We start from the raw sequence: 18,146 nt of genomic DNA on the forward strand, positions 1-18,146 counted from the left end.
GCCTAAAAAGAGAGTTTCCTTTTCCAACATCAACAAGAAGGTTTTCTACAAGGCTCTCCCAACCAGATCACAAATCCGCTATGCCTCTTGCATCTCAGTGGTTAGTGGAGAACAACTGGAAATTCTTCCTAAGAAGGAACTTGGTAAAAAGGGTAATATCAAAGAAGTCCTAGATGGAGATCCTCACACTGATACCAAGAAACTCAGTGGGAATGCAAGGGTGAAAGAAAAAGTCCAGAAGAAAAGGGTCAAGGGTGACCCTATGATGACTTTGATACCTCGCTTGTGTGATGAGAAATCCATTGAGTATGAGGTAAAGTGCAAGGGTACCTCTAAACCTTTCTCTAAGGTCAGAGTATGAGCTGAAAGAGAAAGGAGAAGCTGCTGTGAAAGGGTTGTTGAGCAGAGTTTTGAAGGTGAACATGTCTGATTGTGGAGCTTGTTTTGGAACAAGCCCTCATGCTCAACCCGACCAGTCCATGTCACTAAGTCAAGCTAGTGACTTAAACCAAGCGCTTGGTGGGAGGCAACCCACTGGTAAGTGTAAATATAAGTTGGTTTTGCTTTTGTTTACTTATTTTTCGTTTTAGTTTATTGAGTCTCAGGTCAAAAAGTAAAAATATATATATTTATTCTTGTTTTCACCTTCTCTCTGATTTATTTTCACACCAGGGACGTTGTAAAGTAATTCTGGGGGAGGGTTTTCGTCGTTTAATAACTCGTTTCTTTCTTTCGTTTTTCTTTTGAGTTAGTTTGAGTCAGTTTTTATGGTCGAGTCAATCAAAACTTTGTGGGAATTAGGACTTTATTCCGTGTTGATCACTAACCACCTCGTGCTTTAGTTATCTTATTCAGTGACCTTAGCGGTGGCGAAAGACACACATATGGACCTGGAACACCCTGACATATCTCACTTGATTCTCCATAAGTTCTCAGCCGATCAGGTTACACTGGGTAGACTTAAGTCCACCTAACTTGAACCTAATCTTGACAGAAATTCCTCTTGTTATGGGCATTAGATCAGGGAAACGAGAACACACTCAGGACTTCTTATCATTTTTATCCATCTTGCTGATCCTGAGTGGCTAGCTCATCTTTAGCTAGTTCTCACCTTGCACCTTAGCGTTTATTACACCTTCATGCATTTGTTTTTCAGTGTCATATGTGCAGATATGTGCAAAAAGGTCGGAGAGGAAAGGATCAACGCAGCCTCTTACTCGTTTCTGCTGCAGAAATTCAGTCAGAAAGGAGAACAAGCAAATTAAGGGAGCAACCGCTCCATAACCAATGAACTGCGCAAGAGCAGGGGTGGAGAACCAGAATGGTTGCGAAATCAGAACCACCAGTGGCACTCAGAACCATCATGTATTAACTCCTTCGTCACATCACCATATCAGTCTTGAAAAAAAAAAAACGAAAATAAGGTGATGGAGAAGGGGAAGAAAGAAAAGAAATATAAGCCACGGGGAAGGTCAAGCAAAAGAGTGGGTACCAAGTTGAAAGATTGGAGAGCAGCCAGATGGCTGATCCAAAACGGAGCAGTCGTTCCAGAGGAAGCAAAAACGAGTAGAGGTTGTGGACATCAATGGATCTATCCTCTCTTGCCATTTTGTGCGATATTCTGCATCCTCTACAATGAAATGGTATCCCCTAAACAATTTTAACTCCACCATTAAATAGCCTGTTTAACACCTAGCCCGTCTACCCTGAATAGTGTCTGTGACAAGAAGCTCACGCTACTCTTAAATGAATGTAGGAAGTTTTATCTCGATAGTGTTGCTTTTTCTGGTTTGAGATGTAGAGTATGGAGCCGATTATTGAACATCAGTCAGTGGGGTTCCGGTAAGGGTGTGTTGTCCTAATTTTACTGCTTATATGGTTCAGAGATTCGTGGTTAAAGTATGGTTGCTGAGAATAAGAGAGTTCCCACACTTTCAAACCTTTCCCCTGTTCTTGATACTTGACACTGTTTGAGGACAAACAAGGATCTAAGTCTGGGGGAATTGATATATGGTGTTTTTGGCATCTTGTATATATGTTTTCTAATTGGTTTTCAAGTCTTTATCGAGTCTTCCTAGTCCTTTTCGAGTCATTACAGGTCTGGAGTTGCATTGTATGGGAGATAGACCAGTAGGAGGAGAAGAGGAGAAAAAAGTGCAATTTGGAGTTTTTCACGCGGAACAGTCGTGCGGAGCAGTCTGGTATGTCTGTTCCAGCGGCAGAGATTTTTAAGGAAGTTTCCAAATATTTCGGGATTTTACCTAGGGCTTCTCCCTTTTACTCCTTAGCCGCCAGAGACCTGCAATATATATTTTCTTATTATTCTAGACATTCTACGCTACGTTTTAGAGAGATTTTTGAGAGAGAAAACTTGTACTCTTGTTAAGGGAGAAGAATCTCTACATCCTTTGGAGAAGATTTCTAAACCCTCTTTGCTTTTTATTATTAATTCATACATGTTTTCTTCATCTGTTATCTCTGTGATTTCTCTGTCCATGGCTGAGTAATCCACTTGCTTAGTCTAGGGTGTTAGGGTGTTTGATCTGTGAGTTAAACATAGATAAGTGAATCCCTTGATTGTCTTCATTCATAACTATTCTTAATGCTTGCATTAAACTGGCCGCTTAATGTTAGATCCTAGGTTTAACCTGTTCATTAACCGTGTAAAAGGTTGCTAGATCTGTTATGAATGAGCATTGCATCCCTAGTCAGCGAGAGTAGATATTAGGGTGTATTGTGAACATATCGGACTTGATCTCTAAAGCTTGCTAGCGCGTCTTGATCAAAACGAGAGTTTAGACATTAAGACCGACTTGCAAAGGAATCAATACCACGAGAGTGTGTTGATTCAACCTGAGTTATCCGAGTTCTGGACTTACTCTTAATTGAACTTGAATAATTGTTTGGCTCACATCTTAATGTTAGATCCTAGGTTTAACCTGTTCATTAACCGTGTAATAGGTTGCTAGATATGTTATGAATGAGCATTGCATCCCTAGTCAGCGAGAGTAGATATTAGGGTGTATTGTGAACATATCGGACTTGATCTTTAAAGCTTGCTAGCGCGTCTTGATCCAAACGAGAGTTTAGGCATCAAGACCGACTTGAAAAGGAATCAATACCACGAGAGTGGGTTGATTCAACCTGAGTTATCCGAGTTCTGGACTTACTCTTAATTGAACTTGAATAATTGTTTGGCTCACATCTTAATGTTAGATCCTAGGTTTAACCTGTTCATTAACCGTGTAATAGGTTGCTAGATATGTTATGAATGAGCATTGCATCCCTAGTCAGCGAGAGTAGATATTAGGGTGTATTGTGAACATATCGGACTTGATCTTTAAAGCTTGCTAGCGCGTCTTGATCCAAACGAGAGTTTAGGCATCAAGACCGACTTGAAAAGGAATCAATACCACGAGAGTGGGTTGATTCAACCTGAGTTATCCGAGTTCTGGACTTACTCTTAATTGAACTTGAATAATTGTTTGGCTCACACTTGTTTAACACCCTATCAAACCACCCTAGGCTAGCATTCTTAATCATCTGAAAAATCTTAAATCAATCTCTTACTTGCTTGTTACGAAATCAACTTTAAAACCCTCATATTGTTTTAGCTTGATATTGATCCTATAGAAATAAAGTGTAATCATTGTTCTCTGTGGATTATATCCTAAAGTGCTACATCGACATACCATTCGATTGTGGTAGTATGCACATTAGGTTAATTGGTGTGCGTATACACATAATATCAAAAGACTACTCTGGGATCTTTATTACTATGCATGGAAGAGAAACAAATGAACCATGATTTAAAAAATTTCAGTCACAACCCGTTTAGATAAAACTTGTGTTGATTATAACTGAACGCCAGATGCAATCTTCCACCAACAAAAACAATAGTGCTGACCAAAATGATAAAATAGAGAAAAGCCAACAAAGAGACCAGAAAACTTACCTTCTATATTACTGCAGAGAAGCAAGGTGTGATCTTTTCAAGACCCAATTCCAAAATCACCAGCTAGAGTTGCAGAAGCTATTGGGTTTTCAACTCATTAAGAGAGAGAAAGCAACAGCAGTTAAAAAAATATATAGATTAAAATCTACATAGATAACTATGTGTTTCGTTGTTAAAAAAACAAAAACTATGTGATCCACATTACCAACGCAAACAGTTTGCCAAAATGACCTTGCTCACGCCTCTATCCATGAAACGGTTTGCAGTCCAACAAAGAAAATAAACATTTGTTAATATGTAGAAAGATGCATATCACACTAATACCATGATCCAAGCCAATAAGTGTCTTCTTAACCCGAGCCTCCCAGAAGTGGATGAGTCGGAATCGCAACTGAGATTCATGGGGACCTAAAGAGGCATCTTTGAAGAACATGACTTTCTCATCAGAATCGGAGGAGAAAGAGGACTTCCCATTTCGTTTCATCGCCATGGCTTGAGGTTTGAGTGGTTCTAGGGTTTTGGTTTGAAGGAAGGAAAAAATCTAAGTATATAAAGAAGGAGAAAAAGAGGGAGATGGAACGAAATCATTAAGAACGTATTAATTGATTGAAACGAAAGTATTGATTGTGTAGAAATGGCTCGATTACTACTCGGTTTCTTTGCTCTTCAATTGGAGAAGACGGGCTAGTAGAGGTGAAGCGAAGCGTCATCCTTCGACGCGTTTCTTTGTGTGTTTTGGGTCCAGTTGGGCCAATTAAAAAAACGATCAAGCCCATACCCAGACTTACCAGCGCTTACCACGTTTGAAGCCCACAATTGTGAGGCATGTCTGGCGTGTCAAATTAAATGCTCCTCATTGGCTGTTTTTTTGTGAAAACGTGGACACAAATAATATTATATTTGCCTTTTAATATTGTATATTTGATTTATATTTATAATAATATTAATACATAAAATTAAAATCATAAATCAAATATATTAGTTATTTTGGATATTTATGGATACAATTGGATACTTTAGATACAAAATACTCAAACCAATTTGTATGTATGGTTACTTTTGGATAAAAATAATCGATTTGAATCATATTTAATGAGTAACTTTTTTTAATTTTGAGTAAATTTGGGTAGTTTAGATATAAAATCCCGAACCAAAAATGGATACTTGTGTTATTTCGGTAAAAAATATTTGAATCCACATCAGATTTTTTTTTTGTCGGCTGAATTCGCATAAGATACAATGGATAATCAGTTTCTTTCCGTTTCTTAGATTTCATAACCGAACTAATCCTAATTTGGGAGGATTCAACTCAAACCGATCTGTTATTTTATAATATCTAAATAAACCCTTTTTCAATATCTGAAAATTTTGATATCCAAAAGAATATTTCCGTAGTCAAGTGGATATCTGAATGCTACTATAATGGAAGCATCAATATGAATTTTGGTTTGGTTTTATGCAGGTCGTTGGAACTTTGGCCGGTTTAGTACAGCAGCTTTCTCTGGCCCATTTTTTTGCAGGTCCGGTTCTGTTTCGAGGCGGCTCTAGGGGGTTGCACAGCTCGGTTCCTCGGACCTTTCGGTAAGGGTAACCTCCCTCTCTTAGTACGTCTAGCACTTCATGGACAGCGACGGTTATAAGCTTCGAGAAGTTCATCGGTTACTAGCTACTTCGGAGACGACATGGAAACTCCCGACATCCGAGGAAAAGAGGAGAACCTCACTTTTCCATGGTCATCGTCGATGGTTGAGAACGGCGACCGATTTCTAAAAATTTTAAACGCAATTTAACGGAATGTGTCGGGTTTAGTGGGTGGGCGAAGCTAGATTATAATTTTCTGAATTAGTTATTTTGTACTAATTGAGCTTGTAACCGGATCTGATTTCCCGTTAATCGGGTTTAAAAAAAGTAGTTTGAATTAAAAAAAAAAATTTGGTTTGGTTTTGGATCTATTTTCTTGAGATTAAGTAAATCATAATCTGTGAATTATATTTAAAATATATATTTTTTGATTCAATTTGAATTTTTTTCATATGAGTTTGTTTATTTTCTTTTTTCTTCTCTAATTGACCTAAATTGTATATTTTTCCTACCTGGATCTGCCAAGTACCTACTCCACCTGATTTGTTTGCATTCTCGTTGGAATCTCAGAAAGACAGTGCTATAAAAAAAACTCTTTTATCACTTGTTCTTCACCCTCCTCTCTTTGCCTTTCTCCGCCACCCCCGTCTCACTCCTACCTCTACCTCTCTCTCTCTCTCTCTCTCTCTCCTTAGGATTCATGGCTTCCATGGCTGCTGCCTCTACTTCCCTGCAGGCTCGTCCTCGCCAAATGGTCTCTCTCTCTACTTCACTATAAATCTCGAATCTCCAGCTTTTTCCCCCGTTTTAACTGGTTTTTTGACGCGTAATAGTCAGATCTGATTAGTTTCTTACAGATCTCGATCTAGTATTCTTTTTATTCTTTTCAACGGTAGATCTTATTATTGAAACGGCTCTTTGTTTTCTCGGATCTTAGGTATTTGATTATGCAGGAACTTTGAATCTTGGTAGATCTGATTAATTTAATTATTTCTCTTACATCATAAGTTATTACATAGACTTAGTTACTTCTCTGTTTATGTCCTCTGGTATTCAAAGAAACGAGAAGCTAACCTCTCTTCTGTTTTTTTTTTTTTTTTGAATATGATGGCAGGTAACTGCGGTTAAATGTTTTAGCCAGGGAAGCAGAAGCAATCTTTCTTTTACGCTTCGCCCTCTTCCTACCCGCCTGAGCGTCTCTTGCGCGGTAAGCCTTCTTGTCTTCTTCCATACTACACAGAACATATAGTTACAGGATATGTTATTGTTCTGCTAATCTAACTCAACACTTTGAAACAATGTTTTTATTACAATGGTGTTTTTTAAATTGTTGGTTTACAGGCAAAACCTGAGACAGTGGACAAAGTGTGTGAAGTGGTCAAAAAGCAACTCTCACTTAAAGAGGGCGACCAAGTTACGGCTGCCACCAAATTTGCTGAACTTGGTGCTGATTCTCTTGATACGGTACTACTTATCCAACAACTGTAAACAAGTTATCATACTGTGTTTAGGCTAGTGACACGTGTGTGGTTGTGTGTTCAGGTGGAGATTGTGATGGGCCTGGAGGAAGCGTTCGATATAGAAATGGAGGAGGACAAAGCACAGGCGATTGAGACAGTCGAGGAAGCAGCTGAGCTCATTGAGGAGATTTTGAAAGCAAAGGCTTAAGTCCAAATCATTTATTACAAAACCAAACGATGGAAACCCCACTAAACCCAAACCCACTGTCCTGTTATTGTTTGGTTAGCTAGATACCACTTAATGTTTGTTGAGATTTATGTTCGTTTGGGCAAAAATATTACAAGGCTTGTATTTGACTTTTTCATTTTAAAACTTTTTTAGCTCCATTCTCCACAAGTCACCTTACGAATCGTTTTAATATATGTTGTAGAAAAATAAAAGGTATCTTACAGTTTTAATCATATGGATTACTATGGAATATAATATGAAAGGGAAAAATAAAAGAGAAATTGCGCCTCTCATGTACACCGATAACTTGGGATAATCTCTATCAAAAGCCTTCTCTTTCCTTTTCTTCCAAATCCATCTGTAAAGATTGTGGTTTTAGTTTATTGGACAAGTAAGGTCACTAAGAGTAACATGTAGATCCAAACATAAGAAGAGCAGAGAGTATTCTGGCTTTCCGCCGAAGAGAACTTCATATGGACTCAGTTTGTTTAAAAGTTTTGATGATGGGACTAAGTTACTCAGAAAACTTGCCGTACAAAAAATGCATCAACCCAAAAAAAATTGTGGCGTTTTGCTATCAAACAACATTGACAACCAAAGTGATCAGTGATATGATTGTGGCTTGTATTTGATCAGTGAAAAGGTTTCATCTTAAAGTTTTAATCGTATATTCGTATGGAATATAATATGAAAGGGAAAATAAAATAGAAATTGCACCTCCCAGCTAAAGGGAAAATAATCGTTTCATCTGGTTTTCTGTAAGTTCATAGTTCTTTATTTTCTGTTAATTAATTCGCGTTGTGTCTTGACTGAGAGATCATTCACCTCATCCGTTGACTGAAGCATCTAAATTTGTTGGCTTAACTTATTTTCAAAGAGCTTTTGAAAACACTTAGAAGGGGAAAAGCGCCTTTAATTTTCCACCCCTACTATTAGCGTCGTGCCTTTTCATACCCAAACAAAAGATAAATGTTGAATACAACTTAAACTAAAAACTAATTTGAATTATAGACCTGAACTCTAAACCGTGTATGTAGAACCTACCTTGACTAACAATCCGTTAGTCAACCGTTAAATTGAGCAAAACAACGTCGTTTTGTAATTGAGGAACTTTTAAAACTTGTATTTCTGGGAATCAAACCTTGATCGCGTGGATGGTAGAATGGATGTAGTTACCACTGTGCTAAGACACTTCTATTGTTTGCTTATTAGATTAAAACTATAAGTAGCGTTTACCTATATATCCTAAAGAAAAAATTGTTTTTGTTTACAAATTTTATTTATTACATGATATAATTGAATCAATAATTTATGTACTTTAAGTTTTTTTTTTTACACTTTTACACATGTAATCAAAACTAAAATGACATTTTATAAGTTATTCAATCTAGTTTTAAAATGTCATTTCTCAAATAGTTATCTAATTTAAAATTTAAAAATCCACATATAATAGTGATCATAATTTTTTATTAAAAACGAAACTTAAATTTTAAAATAAAAAGGGTACACAAATCTAAATAAAATTATATAAAATTTAAAATACACAAAGTTTATTTTATTTAGATTTGTGTACACTATTTATGTATTTTAAATTTTATATAATTTTATTTAGATTTGTGTACCCTTTTTATTTTAAAATTTAGGCTATACAGATAAAAGTTACTTATATTTTGAATCTAATAAGCAAATGATAAAAGCGTTGTAGAACAATGGTAACTACATCTATACTATATCCACGGAACCTAGGTTCAATTCCCAGAAATGCAAAATTTTAAAAAAATTCTCAGTTACAAAACGACGTCGTTTTGTATAATTTAACTTAACACGGTTGACTAACGCAATGTTAGTCAAGGTAGGTTTTACATACACGATTTAAAGTTCAGGTTTATAGTTCAAATTAATTTTTAGTTTAGGTCGTATTTAGCACTTATCTTTTGTTTGGTATGAAAAAGCACTACGCGAATAGTAGGGGTCGAAAATTGCCTTTTTCCCCACTGAAAAGACCGAGAAAAACTCAGACTTCAACCCCAAGGGATTAAACCAGCAATATCTCAAAACTTATAGAAATGACATAGTACTTGAACCCTTTAATAGAACAAGGGCGGAGAAGGTCCCCAAAGCTCAGAGTGAATCCTCTCAAGAGGTATTGTTGCCAGAAAAAAAAGAAAAAGATAGTCTAGTACTCTTCCCAAGCTGATAAGAATCTCAAACCTTGGAGAAGGCTTATTAATGCATATGACTTTGCTTGTAGATAGGTGATGGAGAACCTCGGAACTCGGATTGTCCCAATCTCTCCACTTGTGGAACTTTGCAAAGAAAGAGTAAAAGGCAATGAAAGCAGGGATCTTGAAAGACATAAAAAATCATCAAAATCAAAGGTAAAGGAACATGGATAATCAGTTGTCAGCTTAGAAACATAGAGTATATATACTTAGCTATTTATGAACAAACTAAGAAATCATTTGAGAACAAGGTCCCTAACACTGATTGGAGAAGAAGAGAGCTGATGTGTGTGATTGGTAAGAAATTGCCATCAACAACCATTATAGAATCATTGTTGTGATTTGCTGAGATGTGTGCAGAAGCACAAATGTCAGAGTTTATGGAAGTTATCACATATATTCTTGATTTCTCTCAAGTAAACCACTGTAGTCTTGCCTTTGCAAGCGGCTTTGCAAGTCAAATCTGGAGACTGAGACACGGTTACACTGTTTAGAGTGAGAGTTGAATCAATGGGTCCTAAGTTTTCAAATCTATTGTGAAGAATGACAACTGTATCCTGCTTGTACGGGACGACGATGCCACTCTTTGTCGTAGTACTCTGCTATCCCACTTGGAATGGCCTTTGCCAAAGTTTCAGCACCAGCAAACTTGAACTTCACTCCTTCCTCAAGTGGGTTTGCTTAATTTGATCACACAATCCCACTTGTTGCTTTGCTCTTGAGCTTGTAGTTTTGACATAAAATACATTCAAAACTCTTTCCTACTTAAATCTGAAATCTATATAAATACAACAAAGGTAATTCGAACAGATATATTTAATATAATAGCAACAAAAAGGTAGTGTATATTACATAATATAACGTCATAATAATTATAAACACATGACAAGTCTACGCAAATTTGAAAAGAATAAAACACTTTCTTTTCAAGAAGCAACAAAGAATAATAAAGTTACCACTTACATTGTTATAAATGGATGAAAGAGAGCATTTGCAATTATATTTTTCTGGCTCAAGCCACCACTGCTCTCTTCCCTTTGCTGCTTTTGGTACTATCTTTCTTCCTTCTTGAAATGCCTGTGATGGGATGACCCAGAGGACCTGACCAGGTCTGAACTTGTGTTGGCGGTTCATCTTTCGAAAAATTGAAAGAAGTGGAAGTGAAGGATGACGCCATGTCTGGTGGGACGAACGTCGGGTCTATGTGCTGCGAGGCTCCCAATGGTACCCCCATTGCTCCACCGTCCTGGTGTGGTGGCGGAAACTTCTCGCTCTTGCTTTTTGCGTTTGCGTGTGTGATTAATCTCCTCCTCTGTTTTTTAGTGTCAAAGATAATGTTAATGAATCGATCTTTATGCATAGAGAATATTTCACTGTACCGGTGGAATAAAACCATATTCAGCTCACATCCTAACATATACAAGTGTATGCCGCAAAACCAATTATAACAACAACTATATTCATTATATACCTAGAAGCAACCTAATTCGAGTCACAGTAGAACAAAAAGAGAGAGTTGAGAGGTGGTTACATCGACATTTGACTGAAGTTCTGCATTAGCTTCTGGAGCTGGAAGTGCTCTATTTGAACGCTCTCTGTGCCTATTCTTCCTTGCACCATCTCCTTGGGCTTTACTAGCAGCTCTTTGTCTGCACACGAGAAAAGTGTATGTCTATGCATTGCCAACAGATAATAGTATAATATATAGCTACAGTAAGAGTGGAATCAACAATCATATCTAAAATTTCCAAAATAAATGTATTCCATTCCACTCTATCTTGATGGTGATATAACTTATATCCAAAGTCAGAACCTAAAACTGAGAGGAGCAACTAAATACGGAGTGGAACATGTGTAGCAATGATTACAACAGTATAAATGCAACTAACCTCCGAGTTTCTTCATCTCGTCGCTTTGCATCCATTTCTTTACTCGGTGGATACTTTGGGAGATCAGTAGGTTCACATGCATACGGGTCGCTTGTAAAGAACTGTGCAGGAAAAAAACAGCAGAGTAAACTAATTCAATCCTGCCAGCAACATCATCAAACCAGTACATGTAAAACAGAAACAGAACCAAAAGTAAGAAACATACTTCACTTTCTAAAGCAGCAGTTGCAGTTCGGCGGTTCTCTGGTTCAATTGAAAGAAGGGAGTCAATGAGAGGAAGAGATGACGCTGGAAAATCTTTAAACGTCTCTCTAATGCATCTTTTGTATGGTTCACGTGGTTTGTATATCGCTCCGTGTGTAAATTTTCCTTTTTTCCAGTAATCCTCTGACGGTGAACCACATAGCTTGTAAATCTTATGGAGTTGTTCCACCTAAATTCATCAGAAAGAGCCACCACTAAGTAATGAATATACAAATATAATCGAATGAGACAAAACAAGGATGATGATTACCTCTGTTCGACCAGGCATAATAGGTCTTCCGGCCAAAAGCTCAGCTAAAATACAGCCGGCGCTCCAAAGATCAATACCAACACCATAATCAGTGGCCCCAAGAAGAAGCTCCGGAGCTCGGTACCACAGCGTGACCGTGACCACTCGGCTAGTCATGGGCCGCTTGTGATTAGGATCAAAAATAGTCGCCAGTCCAAAATCAGCAATCTTGAGGACCCCACCGTCGTCAATAAGAAGATTCGATCCTTTGATGTCACGATGAAGCACACCGCGACTATGACAATGCTCCATACCAGATAACAACTGACGCATTTACTAGCTACTTCGGAGACGACATGGAAACTCCCGACATCCGAGGAAAAGAGGAGACCCTCACTTTTCCATGGTCATCGTCGATGGTTGAGAACGGCGACCGATTTCTAAAAATTTTAAAAACAAACGCAATTTAACGGAATGTGTCGGTTTAGTGGGTGGGCGAAGCTAGATTATAATTTCTGAATTAGTTATTTTGTACTAATTGAGCTTGTAACCGGATCTGATTTCCCGTTAATCGGGTTTTAAAAAAAAGTAGTTTGAATTAAAAAAAAAAATTTGGTTTGGTTTTGGATCTATTTTCTTGAGATTAAGTAAATCATAATCTGTGAATTATATTTAAAATATATATTTTTTGATTCAATTTGAATTTTTTTCATATGAGTTTGTTTATTTTCTTTTTTCTTCTCTAATTGACCTAAATTGTATATTTTTCCTACCTGGATCTGCCAAGTACCTACTCCACCTGATTTGTTTGCATTCTCGTTGGAATCTCAGAAAGACAGTGCTATAAAAAAAACTCTTTTATCACTTGTTCTTCACCCTCCTCTCTTTGCCTTTCTCCGCCACCCCCGTCTCACTCCTACCTCTACCTCTCTCTCTCTCTCTCTCTCTCTCCTTAGGATTCATGGCTTCCATGGCTGCTGCCTCTACTTCCCTGCAGGCTCGTCCTCGCCAAATGGTCTCTCTCTCTACTTCACTATAAATCTCGAATCTCCAGCTTTTTCCCCCGTTTTAACTGGTTTTTTGACGCGTAATAGTCAGATCTGATTAGTTTCTTACAGATCTCGATCTAGTATTCTTTTTATTCTTTTCAACGGTAGATCTTATTATTGAAACGGCTCTTTGTTTTCTCGGATCTTAGGTATTTGATTATGCAGGAACTTTGAATCTTGGTAGATCTGATTAATTTAATTATTTCTCTTACATCATAAGTTATTACATAGACTTAGTTACTTCTCTGTTTATGTCCTCTGGTATTCAAAGAAACGAGAAGCTAACCTCTCTTCTGTTTTTTTTTTTTTTTTGAATATGATGGCAGGTAACTGCGGTTAATGTTTTAGCCAGGGAAGCAGAAGCAATCTTTCTTTTACGCTTCGCCCTCTTCCTACCCGCCTGAGCGTCTCTTGCGCGGTAAGCCTTCTTGTCTTCTTCCATACTACACAGAACATATAGTTACAGGATATGTTATTGTTCTGCTAATCTAACTCAACACTTTGAAACAATGTTTTTATTACAATGGTGTTTTTTAAATTGTTGGTTACAGGCAAAACCTGAGACAGTGGACAAAGTGTGTGAAGTGGTCAAAAAGCAACTCTCACTTAAAGAGGGCGACCAAGTTACGGCTGCCACCAAATTTGCTGAACTTGGTGCTGATTCTCTTGATACGGTACTACTTATCCAACAACTGTAAACAAGTTATCATACTGTGTTTAGGCTAGTGACACGTGTGTGGTTGTGTGTTCAGGTGGAGATTGTGATGGGCCTGGAGGAAGCGTTCGATATAGAAATGGAGGAGGACAAAGCACAGGCGATTGAGACAGTCGAGGAAGCAGCTGAGCTCATTGAGGAGATTTTGAAAGCAAAGGCTTAAGTCCAAATCATTTATTACAAAACCAAACGATGGAAACCCCACTAAACCCAAACCCACTGTCCTGTTATTGTTTGGTTAGCTAGATACCACTTAATGTTTGTTGAGATTTATGTTCGTTTGGGCAAAAATATTACAAGGCTTGTATTTGACTTTTTCATTTTAAAACTTTTTTAGCTCCATTCTCCACAAGTCACCTTACGAATCGTTTTAATATATGTTGTAGAAAAATAAAAGGTATCTTACAGTTTTAATCATATGGATTACTATGGAATATAATATGAAAGGGAAAAATAAAAGAGAAATTGCGCCTCTCATGTACACCGATAACTTGGGATAATCTCTATCAAAAGCCTTCTCTTTCCTTTTCTTCCAAATCCATCTGTAAAGATTGTGGTTTTAGTTTATTGGACAAGTAAGGTCACTAAGAGTAACATGTAGATCCAAACATAAGAAGAGCAGAGAGTATTCTGGCTTTCCGCCGAAGAGAACTTCATATGGACTCAGTTTGTTTAAAAGTTTTGATGATGGGACTAAGTTACTCAGAAAACTTGCCGTACAAAAAATGCATCAACCCAAAAAAAATTGTGGCGTTTTGCTATCAAACAACATTGACAACCAAAGTGATCAGTGATATGATTGTGGCTTGTATTTGATCAGTGAAAAGGTTTCATCTTAAAGTTTTAATCGTATATTCGTATGGAATATAATATGAAAGGGAAAATAAAATAGAAATTGCACCTCCCAGCTAAAGGGAAAATAATCGTTTCATCTGGTTTTCTGTAAGTTCATAGTTCTTTATTTTCTGTTAATTAATTCGCGTTGTGTCTTGACTGAGAGATCATTCACCTCATCCGTTGACTGAAGCATCTAATTTGTTGGCTTAACTTATTTTCAAAGAGCTTTTGAAAACACTTAGAAGGGGAAAAGCGCCTTTAATTTTCCACCCCTACTATTAGCGTCGTGCCTTTTCATACCCAAACAAAAGATAAATGTTGAATACAACTTAAACTAAAAACTAATTTGAATTATAGACCTGAACTCTAAACCGTGTATGTAGAACCTACCTTGACTAACAATCCGTTAGTCAACCGTTAAATTGAGCAAAACAACGTCGTTTTGTAATTGAGGAACTTTTAAAACTTGTATTTCTGGGAATCAAACCTTGATCGCGTGGATGGTAGAATGGATGTAGTTACCACTGTGCTAAGACACTTCTATTGTTTGCTTATTAGATTAAAACTATAAGTAGCGTTTACCTATATATCCTAAAGAAAAAATTGTTTTTGTTTACAAATTTTATTTATTACATGATATAATTGAATCAATAATTTATGTACTTTAAGTTTTTTTTTTACACTTTTACACATGTAATCAAAACTAAAATGACATTTTATAAGTTATTCAATCTAGTTTTAAAATGTCATTTCTCAAATAGTTATCTAATTTAAAATTTAAAAATCCACATATAATAGTGATCATAATTTTTTATTAAAACGAAACTTAAATTTTAAAATAAAAAGGGTACACAAATCTAAATAAAATTATATAAAATTTAAAATACATAAATAGTGTACACAAATCTAAATAAAATAAACTTTGTGTATTTTAAATTTTATATAATTTTATTTAGATTTGTGTACCCTTTTTATTTTAAAATTTAGGCTATACAGATAAAAGTTACTTATATTTTGAATCTAATAAGCAAATGATAAAAGCGTTGTAGAACAATGGTAACTACATCTATACTATATCCACGGAACCTAGGTTCAATTCCCAGAAATGCAAAATTTTAAAAAAATTCTCAGTTACAAAACGACGTCGTTTTGTATAATTTAACTTAACACGGTTGACTAACGCAATGTTAGTCAAGGTAGGTTTTACATACACGATTTAAAGTTCAGGTTTATAGTTCAAATTAATTTTTAGTTTAGGTCGTATTTAGCACTTATCTTTTGTTTGGTATGAAAAAGCACTACGCGAATAGTAGGGGTCGAAAATTGCCTTTTTCCCCACTGAAAAGACCGAGAAAAACTCAGACTTCAACCCCAAGGGATTAAACCAGCAATATCTCAAAACTTATAGAAATGACATAGTACTTGAACCCTTTAATAGAACAAGGGCGGAGAAGGTCCCCAAAGCTCAGAGTGAATCCTCTCAAGAGGTATTGTTGCCAGAAAAAAAGAAAAAGATAGTCTAGTACTCTTCCCAAGCTGATAAGAATCTCAAACCTTGGAGAAGGCTTATTAATGCATATGACTTTGCTTGTAGATAGGTGATGGAGAACCTCGGAACTCGGATTGTCCCAATCTCTCCACTTGTGGAACTTTGCAAAGAAAGAGTAAAAGGCAATGAAAGCAGGGATCTTGAAAGACATAAAAAATCATCAAAATCAAAGGTAAAGGAACATGGATAATCAGTTGTCAGCTTAGAAACATAGAGTATATATACTTAGCTATTTATGAACAAACTAAGAAATCATTTGAGAACAAGGTCCCTAACACTGATTGGAGAAGAAGAGAGCTGATGTGTGTGATTGGTAAGAAATTGCCATCAACAACCATTATAGAATCATTGTTGTGATTTGCTGAGATGTGTGCAGAAGCACAAATGTCAGAGTTTATGGAAGTTATCACATATATTCTTGATTTCTCTCAAGTAAACCACTGTAGTCTTGCCTTTGCAAGCGGCTTTGCAAGTCAAATCTGGAGACTGAGACACGGTTACACTGTTTAGAGTGAGAGTTGAATCAATGGGTCCTAAGTTTTCAAATCTATTGTGAAGAATGACAACTGTATCCTGCTTGTACGGGACGACGATGCCACTCTTTGTCGTAGTACTCTGCTATCCCACTTGGAATGGCCTTTGCCAAAGTTTCAGCACCAGCAAACTTGAACTTCACTCCTTCCTCAAGTGGGTTTGCTTAATTTGATCACACAATCCCACTTGTTGCTTTGCTCTTGAGCTTGTAGTTTTGACATAAAATACATTCAAAACTCTTTCCTACTTAAATCTGAAATCTATATAAATACAACAAAAGGTAATTCGAACAGATATATTAATATAATAGCAACAAAAAGGTAGTGTATATTACATAATATAACGTCATAATAATTATAAACACATGACAAGTCTACGCAAATTTGAAAAGAATAAAACACTTTCTTTTCAAGAAGCAACAAAGAATAATAAAGTTACCACTTACATTGTTATAAATGGATGAAAGAGAGCATTTGCAATTATATTTTTCTGGCTCAAGCCACCACTGCTCTCTTCCCTTTGCTGCTTTTGGTACTATCTTTCTTCCTTCTTGAAATGCCTGTGATGGGATGACCCAGAGGACCTGACCAGGTCTGAACTTGTGTTGGCGGTTCATCTTTCGAAAAATTGAAAGAAGTGGAAGTGAAGGATGACGCCATGTCTGGTGGGACGAACGTCGGGTCTATGTGCTGCGAGGCTCCCAATGGTACCCCCATTGCTCCACCGTCCTGGTGTGGTGGCGGAAACTTCTCGCTCTTGCTTTTTGCGTTTGCGTGTGTGATTAATCTCCTCCTCTGTTTTTTAGTGTCAAAGATAATGTTAATGAATCGATCTTTATGCATAGAGAATATTTCACTGTACCGGTGGAATAAAACCATTATTCAGCTCACATCCTAACATATACAAGTGTATGCCGCAAAACCAATTTATAACAACAACTATATTCATTATATACCTAGAAGCAACCTAATTCGAGTCACAGTAGAACAAAAAGAGAGAGTTGAGAGGTGGTTACATCGACATTTGACTGAAGTTCTGCATTAGCTTCTGGAGCTGGAAGTGCTCTATTTGAACGCTCTCTGTGCCTATTCTTCCTTGCACCATCTCCTTGGGCTTTACTAGCAGCTCTTTGTCTGCACACGAGAAAAGTGTATGTCTATGCATTGCCAACAGATAATAGTATAATATATAGCTACAAGTAAGAGTGGAATCAACAATCATATCTAAAATTTCCAAAATAAATGTATTCCATTCCACTCTATCTTGATGGTGATATAACTTATATCCAAAGTCAGAACCTAAAACTGAGAGGAGCAACTAAATACGGAGTGGAACATGTGTAGCAATGATTACAACAGTATAAATGCAACTAACCTCCGAGTTTCTTCATCTCGTCGCTTTGCATCCATTTCTTTACTCGGTGGATACTTTGGGAGATCAGTAGGTTCACATGCATACGGGTCGCTTGTAAAGAACTGTGCAGGAAAAAAACAGCAGAGTAAACTAATTCAATCCTGCCAGCAACATCATCAAACCAGTACATGTAAAAACAGAAACAGAACCAAAAGTAAAGAAACATACTTCACTTTCTAAGCAGCAGTTGCAGTTCTAGCGTTTCTCTGTTCAATTGAAA

The 18,146-nt window shown here is 36.8% G+C and overlaps 3 protein-coding genes and 1 pseudogene across 3 annotated transcripts; 2 read left to right on the forward strand and 2 right to left on the reverse strand.

Annotated features, from left to right (window-relative positions):
• Positions 1 to 5,948: 5,948 nt before the first annotated feature.
• On the forward strand, positions 5,949 to 7,383 carry LOC125595159 (acyl carrier protein 3, chloroplastic-like). The gene is made up of 4 exons (XM_048771065.1): positions 5,949 to 6,290; positions 6,651 to 6,743; positions 6,878 to 7,000; positions 7,079 to 7,383. The coding sequence occupies exons 1-4, from the start codon at positions 6,237 to 6,239 to the stop codon at positions 7,202 to 7,204; spliced, it is 396 nt and encodes a 131-aa protein (XP_048627022.1). The 5' UTR covers positions 5,949 to 6,236; the 3' UTR covers positions 7,205 to 7,383.
• A 2,862-nt stretch (positions 7,384 to 10,245) lies between these two features.
• Positions 10,246 to 12,166, reverse strand: LOC125595161 (probable serine/threonine-protein kinase At1g54610). Its single transcript, XM_048771067.1, has 5 exons — positions 11,851 to 12,166; positions 11,542 to 11,769; positions 11,337 to 11,437; positions 10,979 to 11,096; positions 10,246 to 10,759 (listed from the first exon to the last, which is right to left on the reverse strand). Exons 1-5 carry the CDS (start codon positions 12,160 to 12,162, stop codon positions 10,460 to 10,462), a joined length of 1,059 nt encoding a protein of 352 aa, XP_048627024.1. The 5' UTR covers positions 12,163 to 12,166; the 3' UTR covers positions 10,246 to 10,459.
• A 1,031-nt stretch (positions 12,167 to 13,197) lies between these two features.
• On the forward strand, positions 13,198 to 13,935 carry LOC125595158 (annotated as a pseudogene).
• Positions 13,936 to 16,811: 2,876 nt separating this feature from the next.
• Positions 16,812 to 18,113, reverse strand: LOC125595160 (probable serine/threonine-protein kinase At1g54610). Its single transcript, XM_048771066.1, has 4 exons — positions 18,095 to 18,113; positions 17,888 to 17,988; positions 17,529 to 17,646; positions 16,812 to 17,307 (listed from the first exon to the last, which is right to left on the reverse strand). Exons 2-4 carry the CDS (start codon positions 17,920 to 17,922, stop codon positions 17,008 to 17,010), a joined length of 453 nt encoding a protein of 150 aa, XP_048627023.1. The 5' UTR covers positions 17,923 to 17,988; positions 18,095 to 18,113; the 3' UTR covers positions 16,812 to 17,007.
• Positions 18,114 to 18,146: the final 33 nt, after the last annotated feature.

This window comes from Brassica napus, assembly GCF_020379485.1.
Source record: "Brassica napus cultivar Da-Ae chromosome C9 unlocalized genomic scaffold, Da-Ae chrC09_Random_61, whole genome shotgun sequence".
NCBI lineage: Eukaryota > Viridiplantae > Streptophyta > Magnoliopsida > Brassicales > Brassicaceae > Brassica > Brassica napus.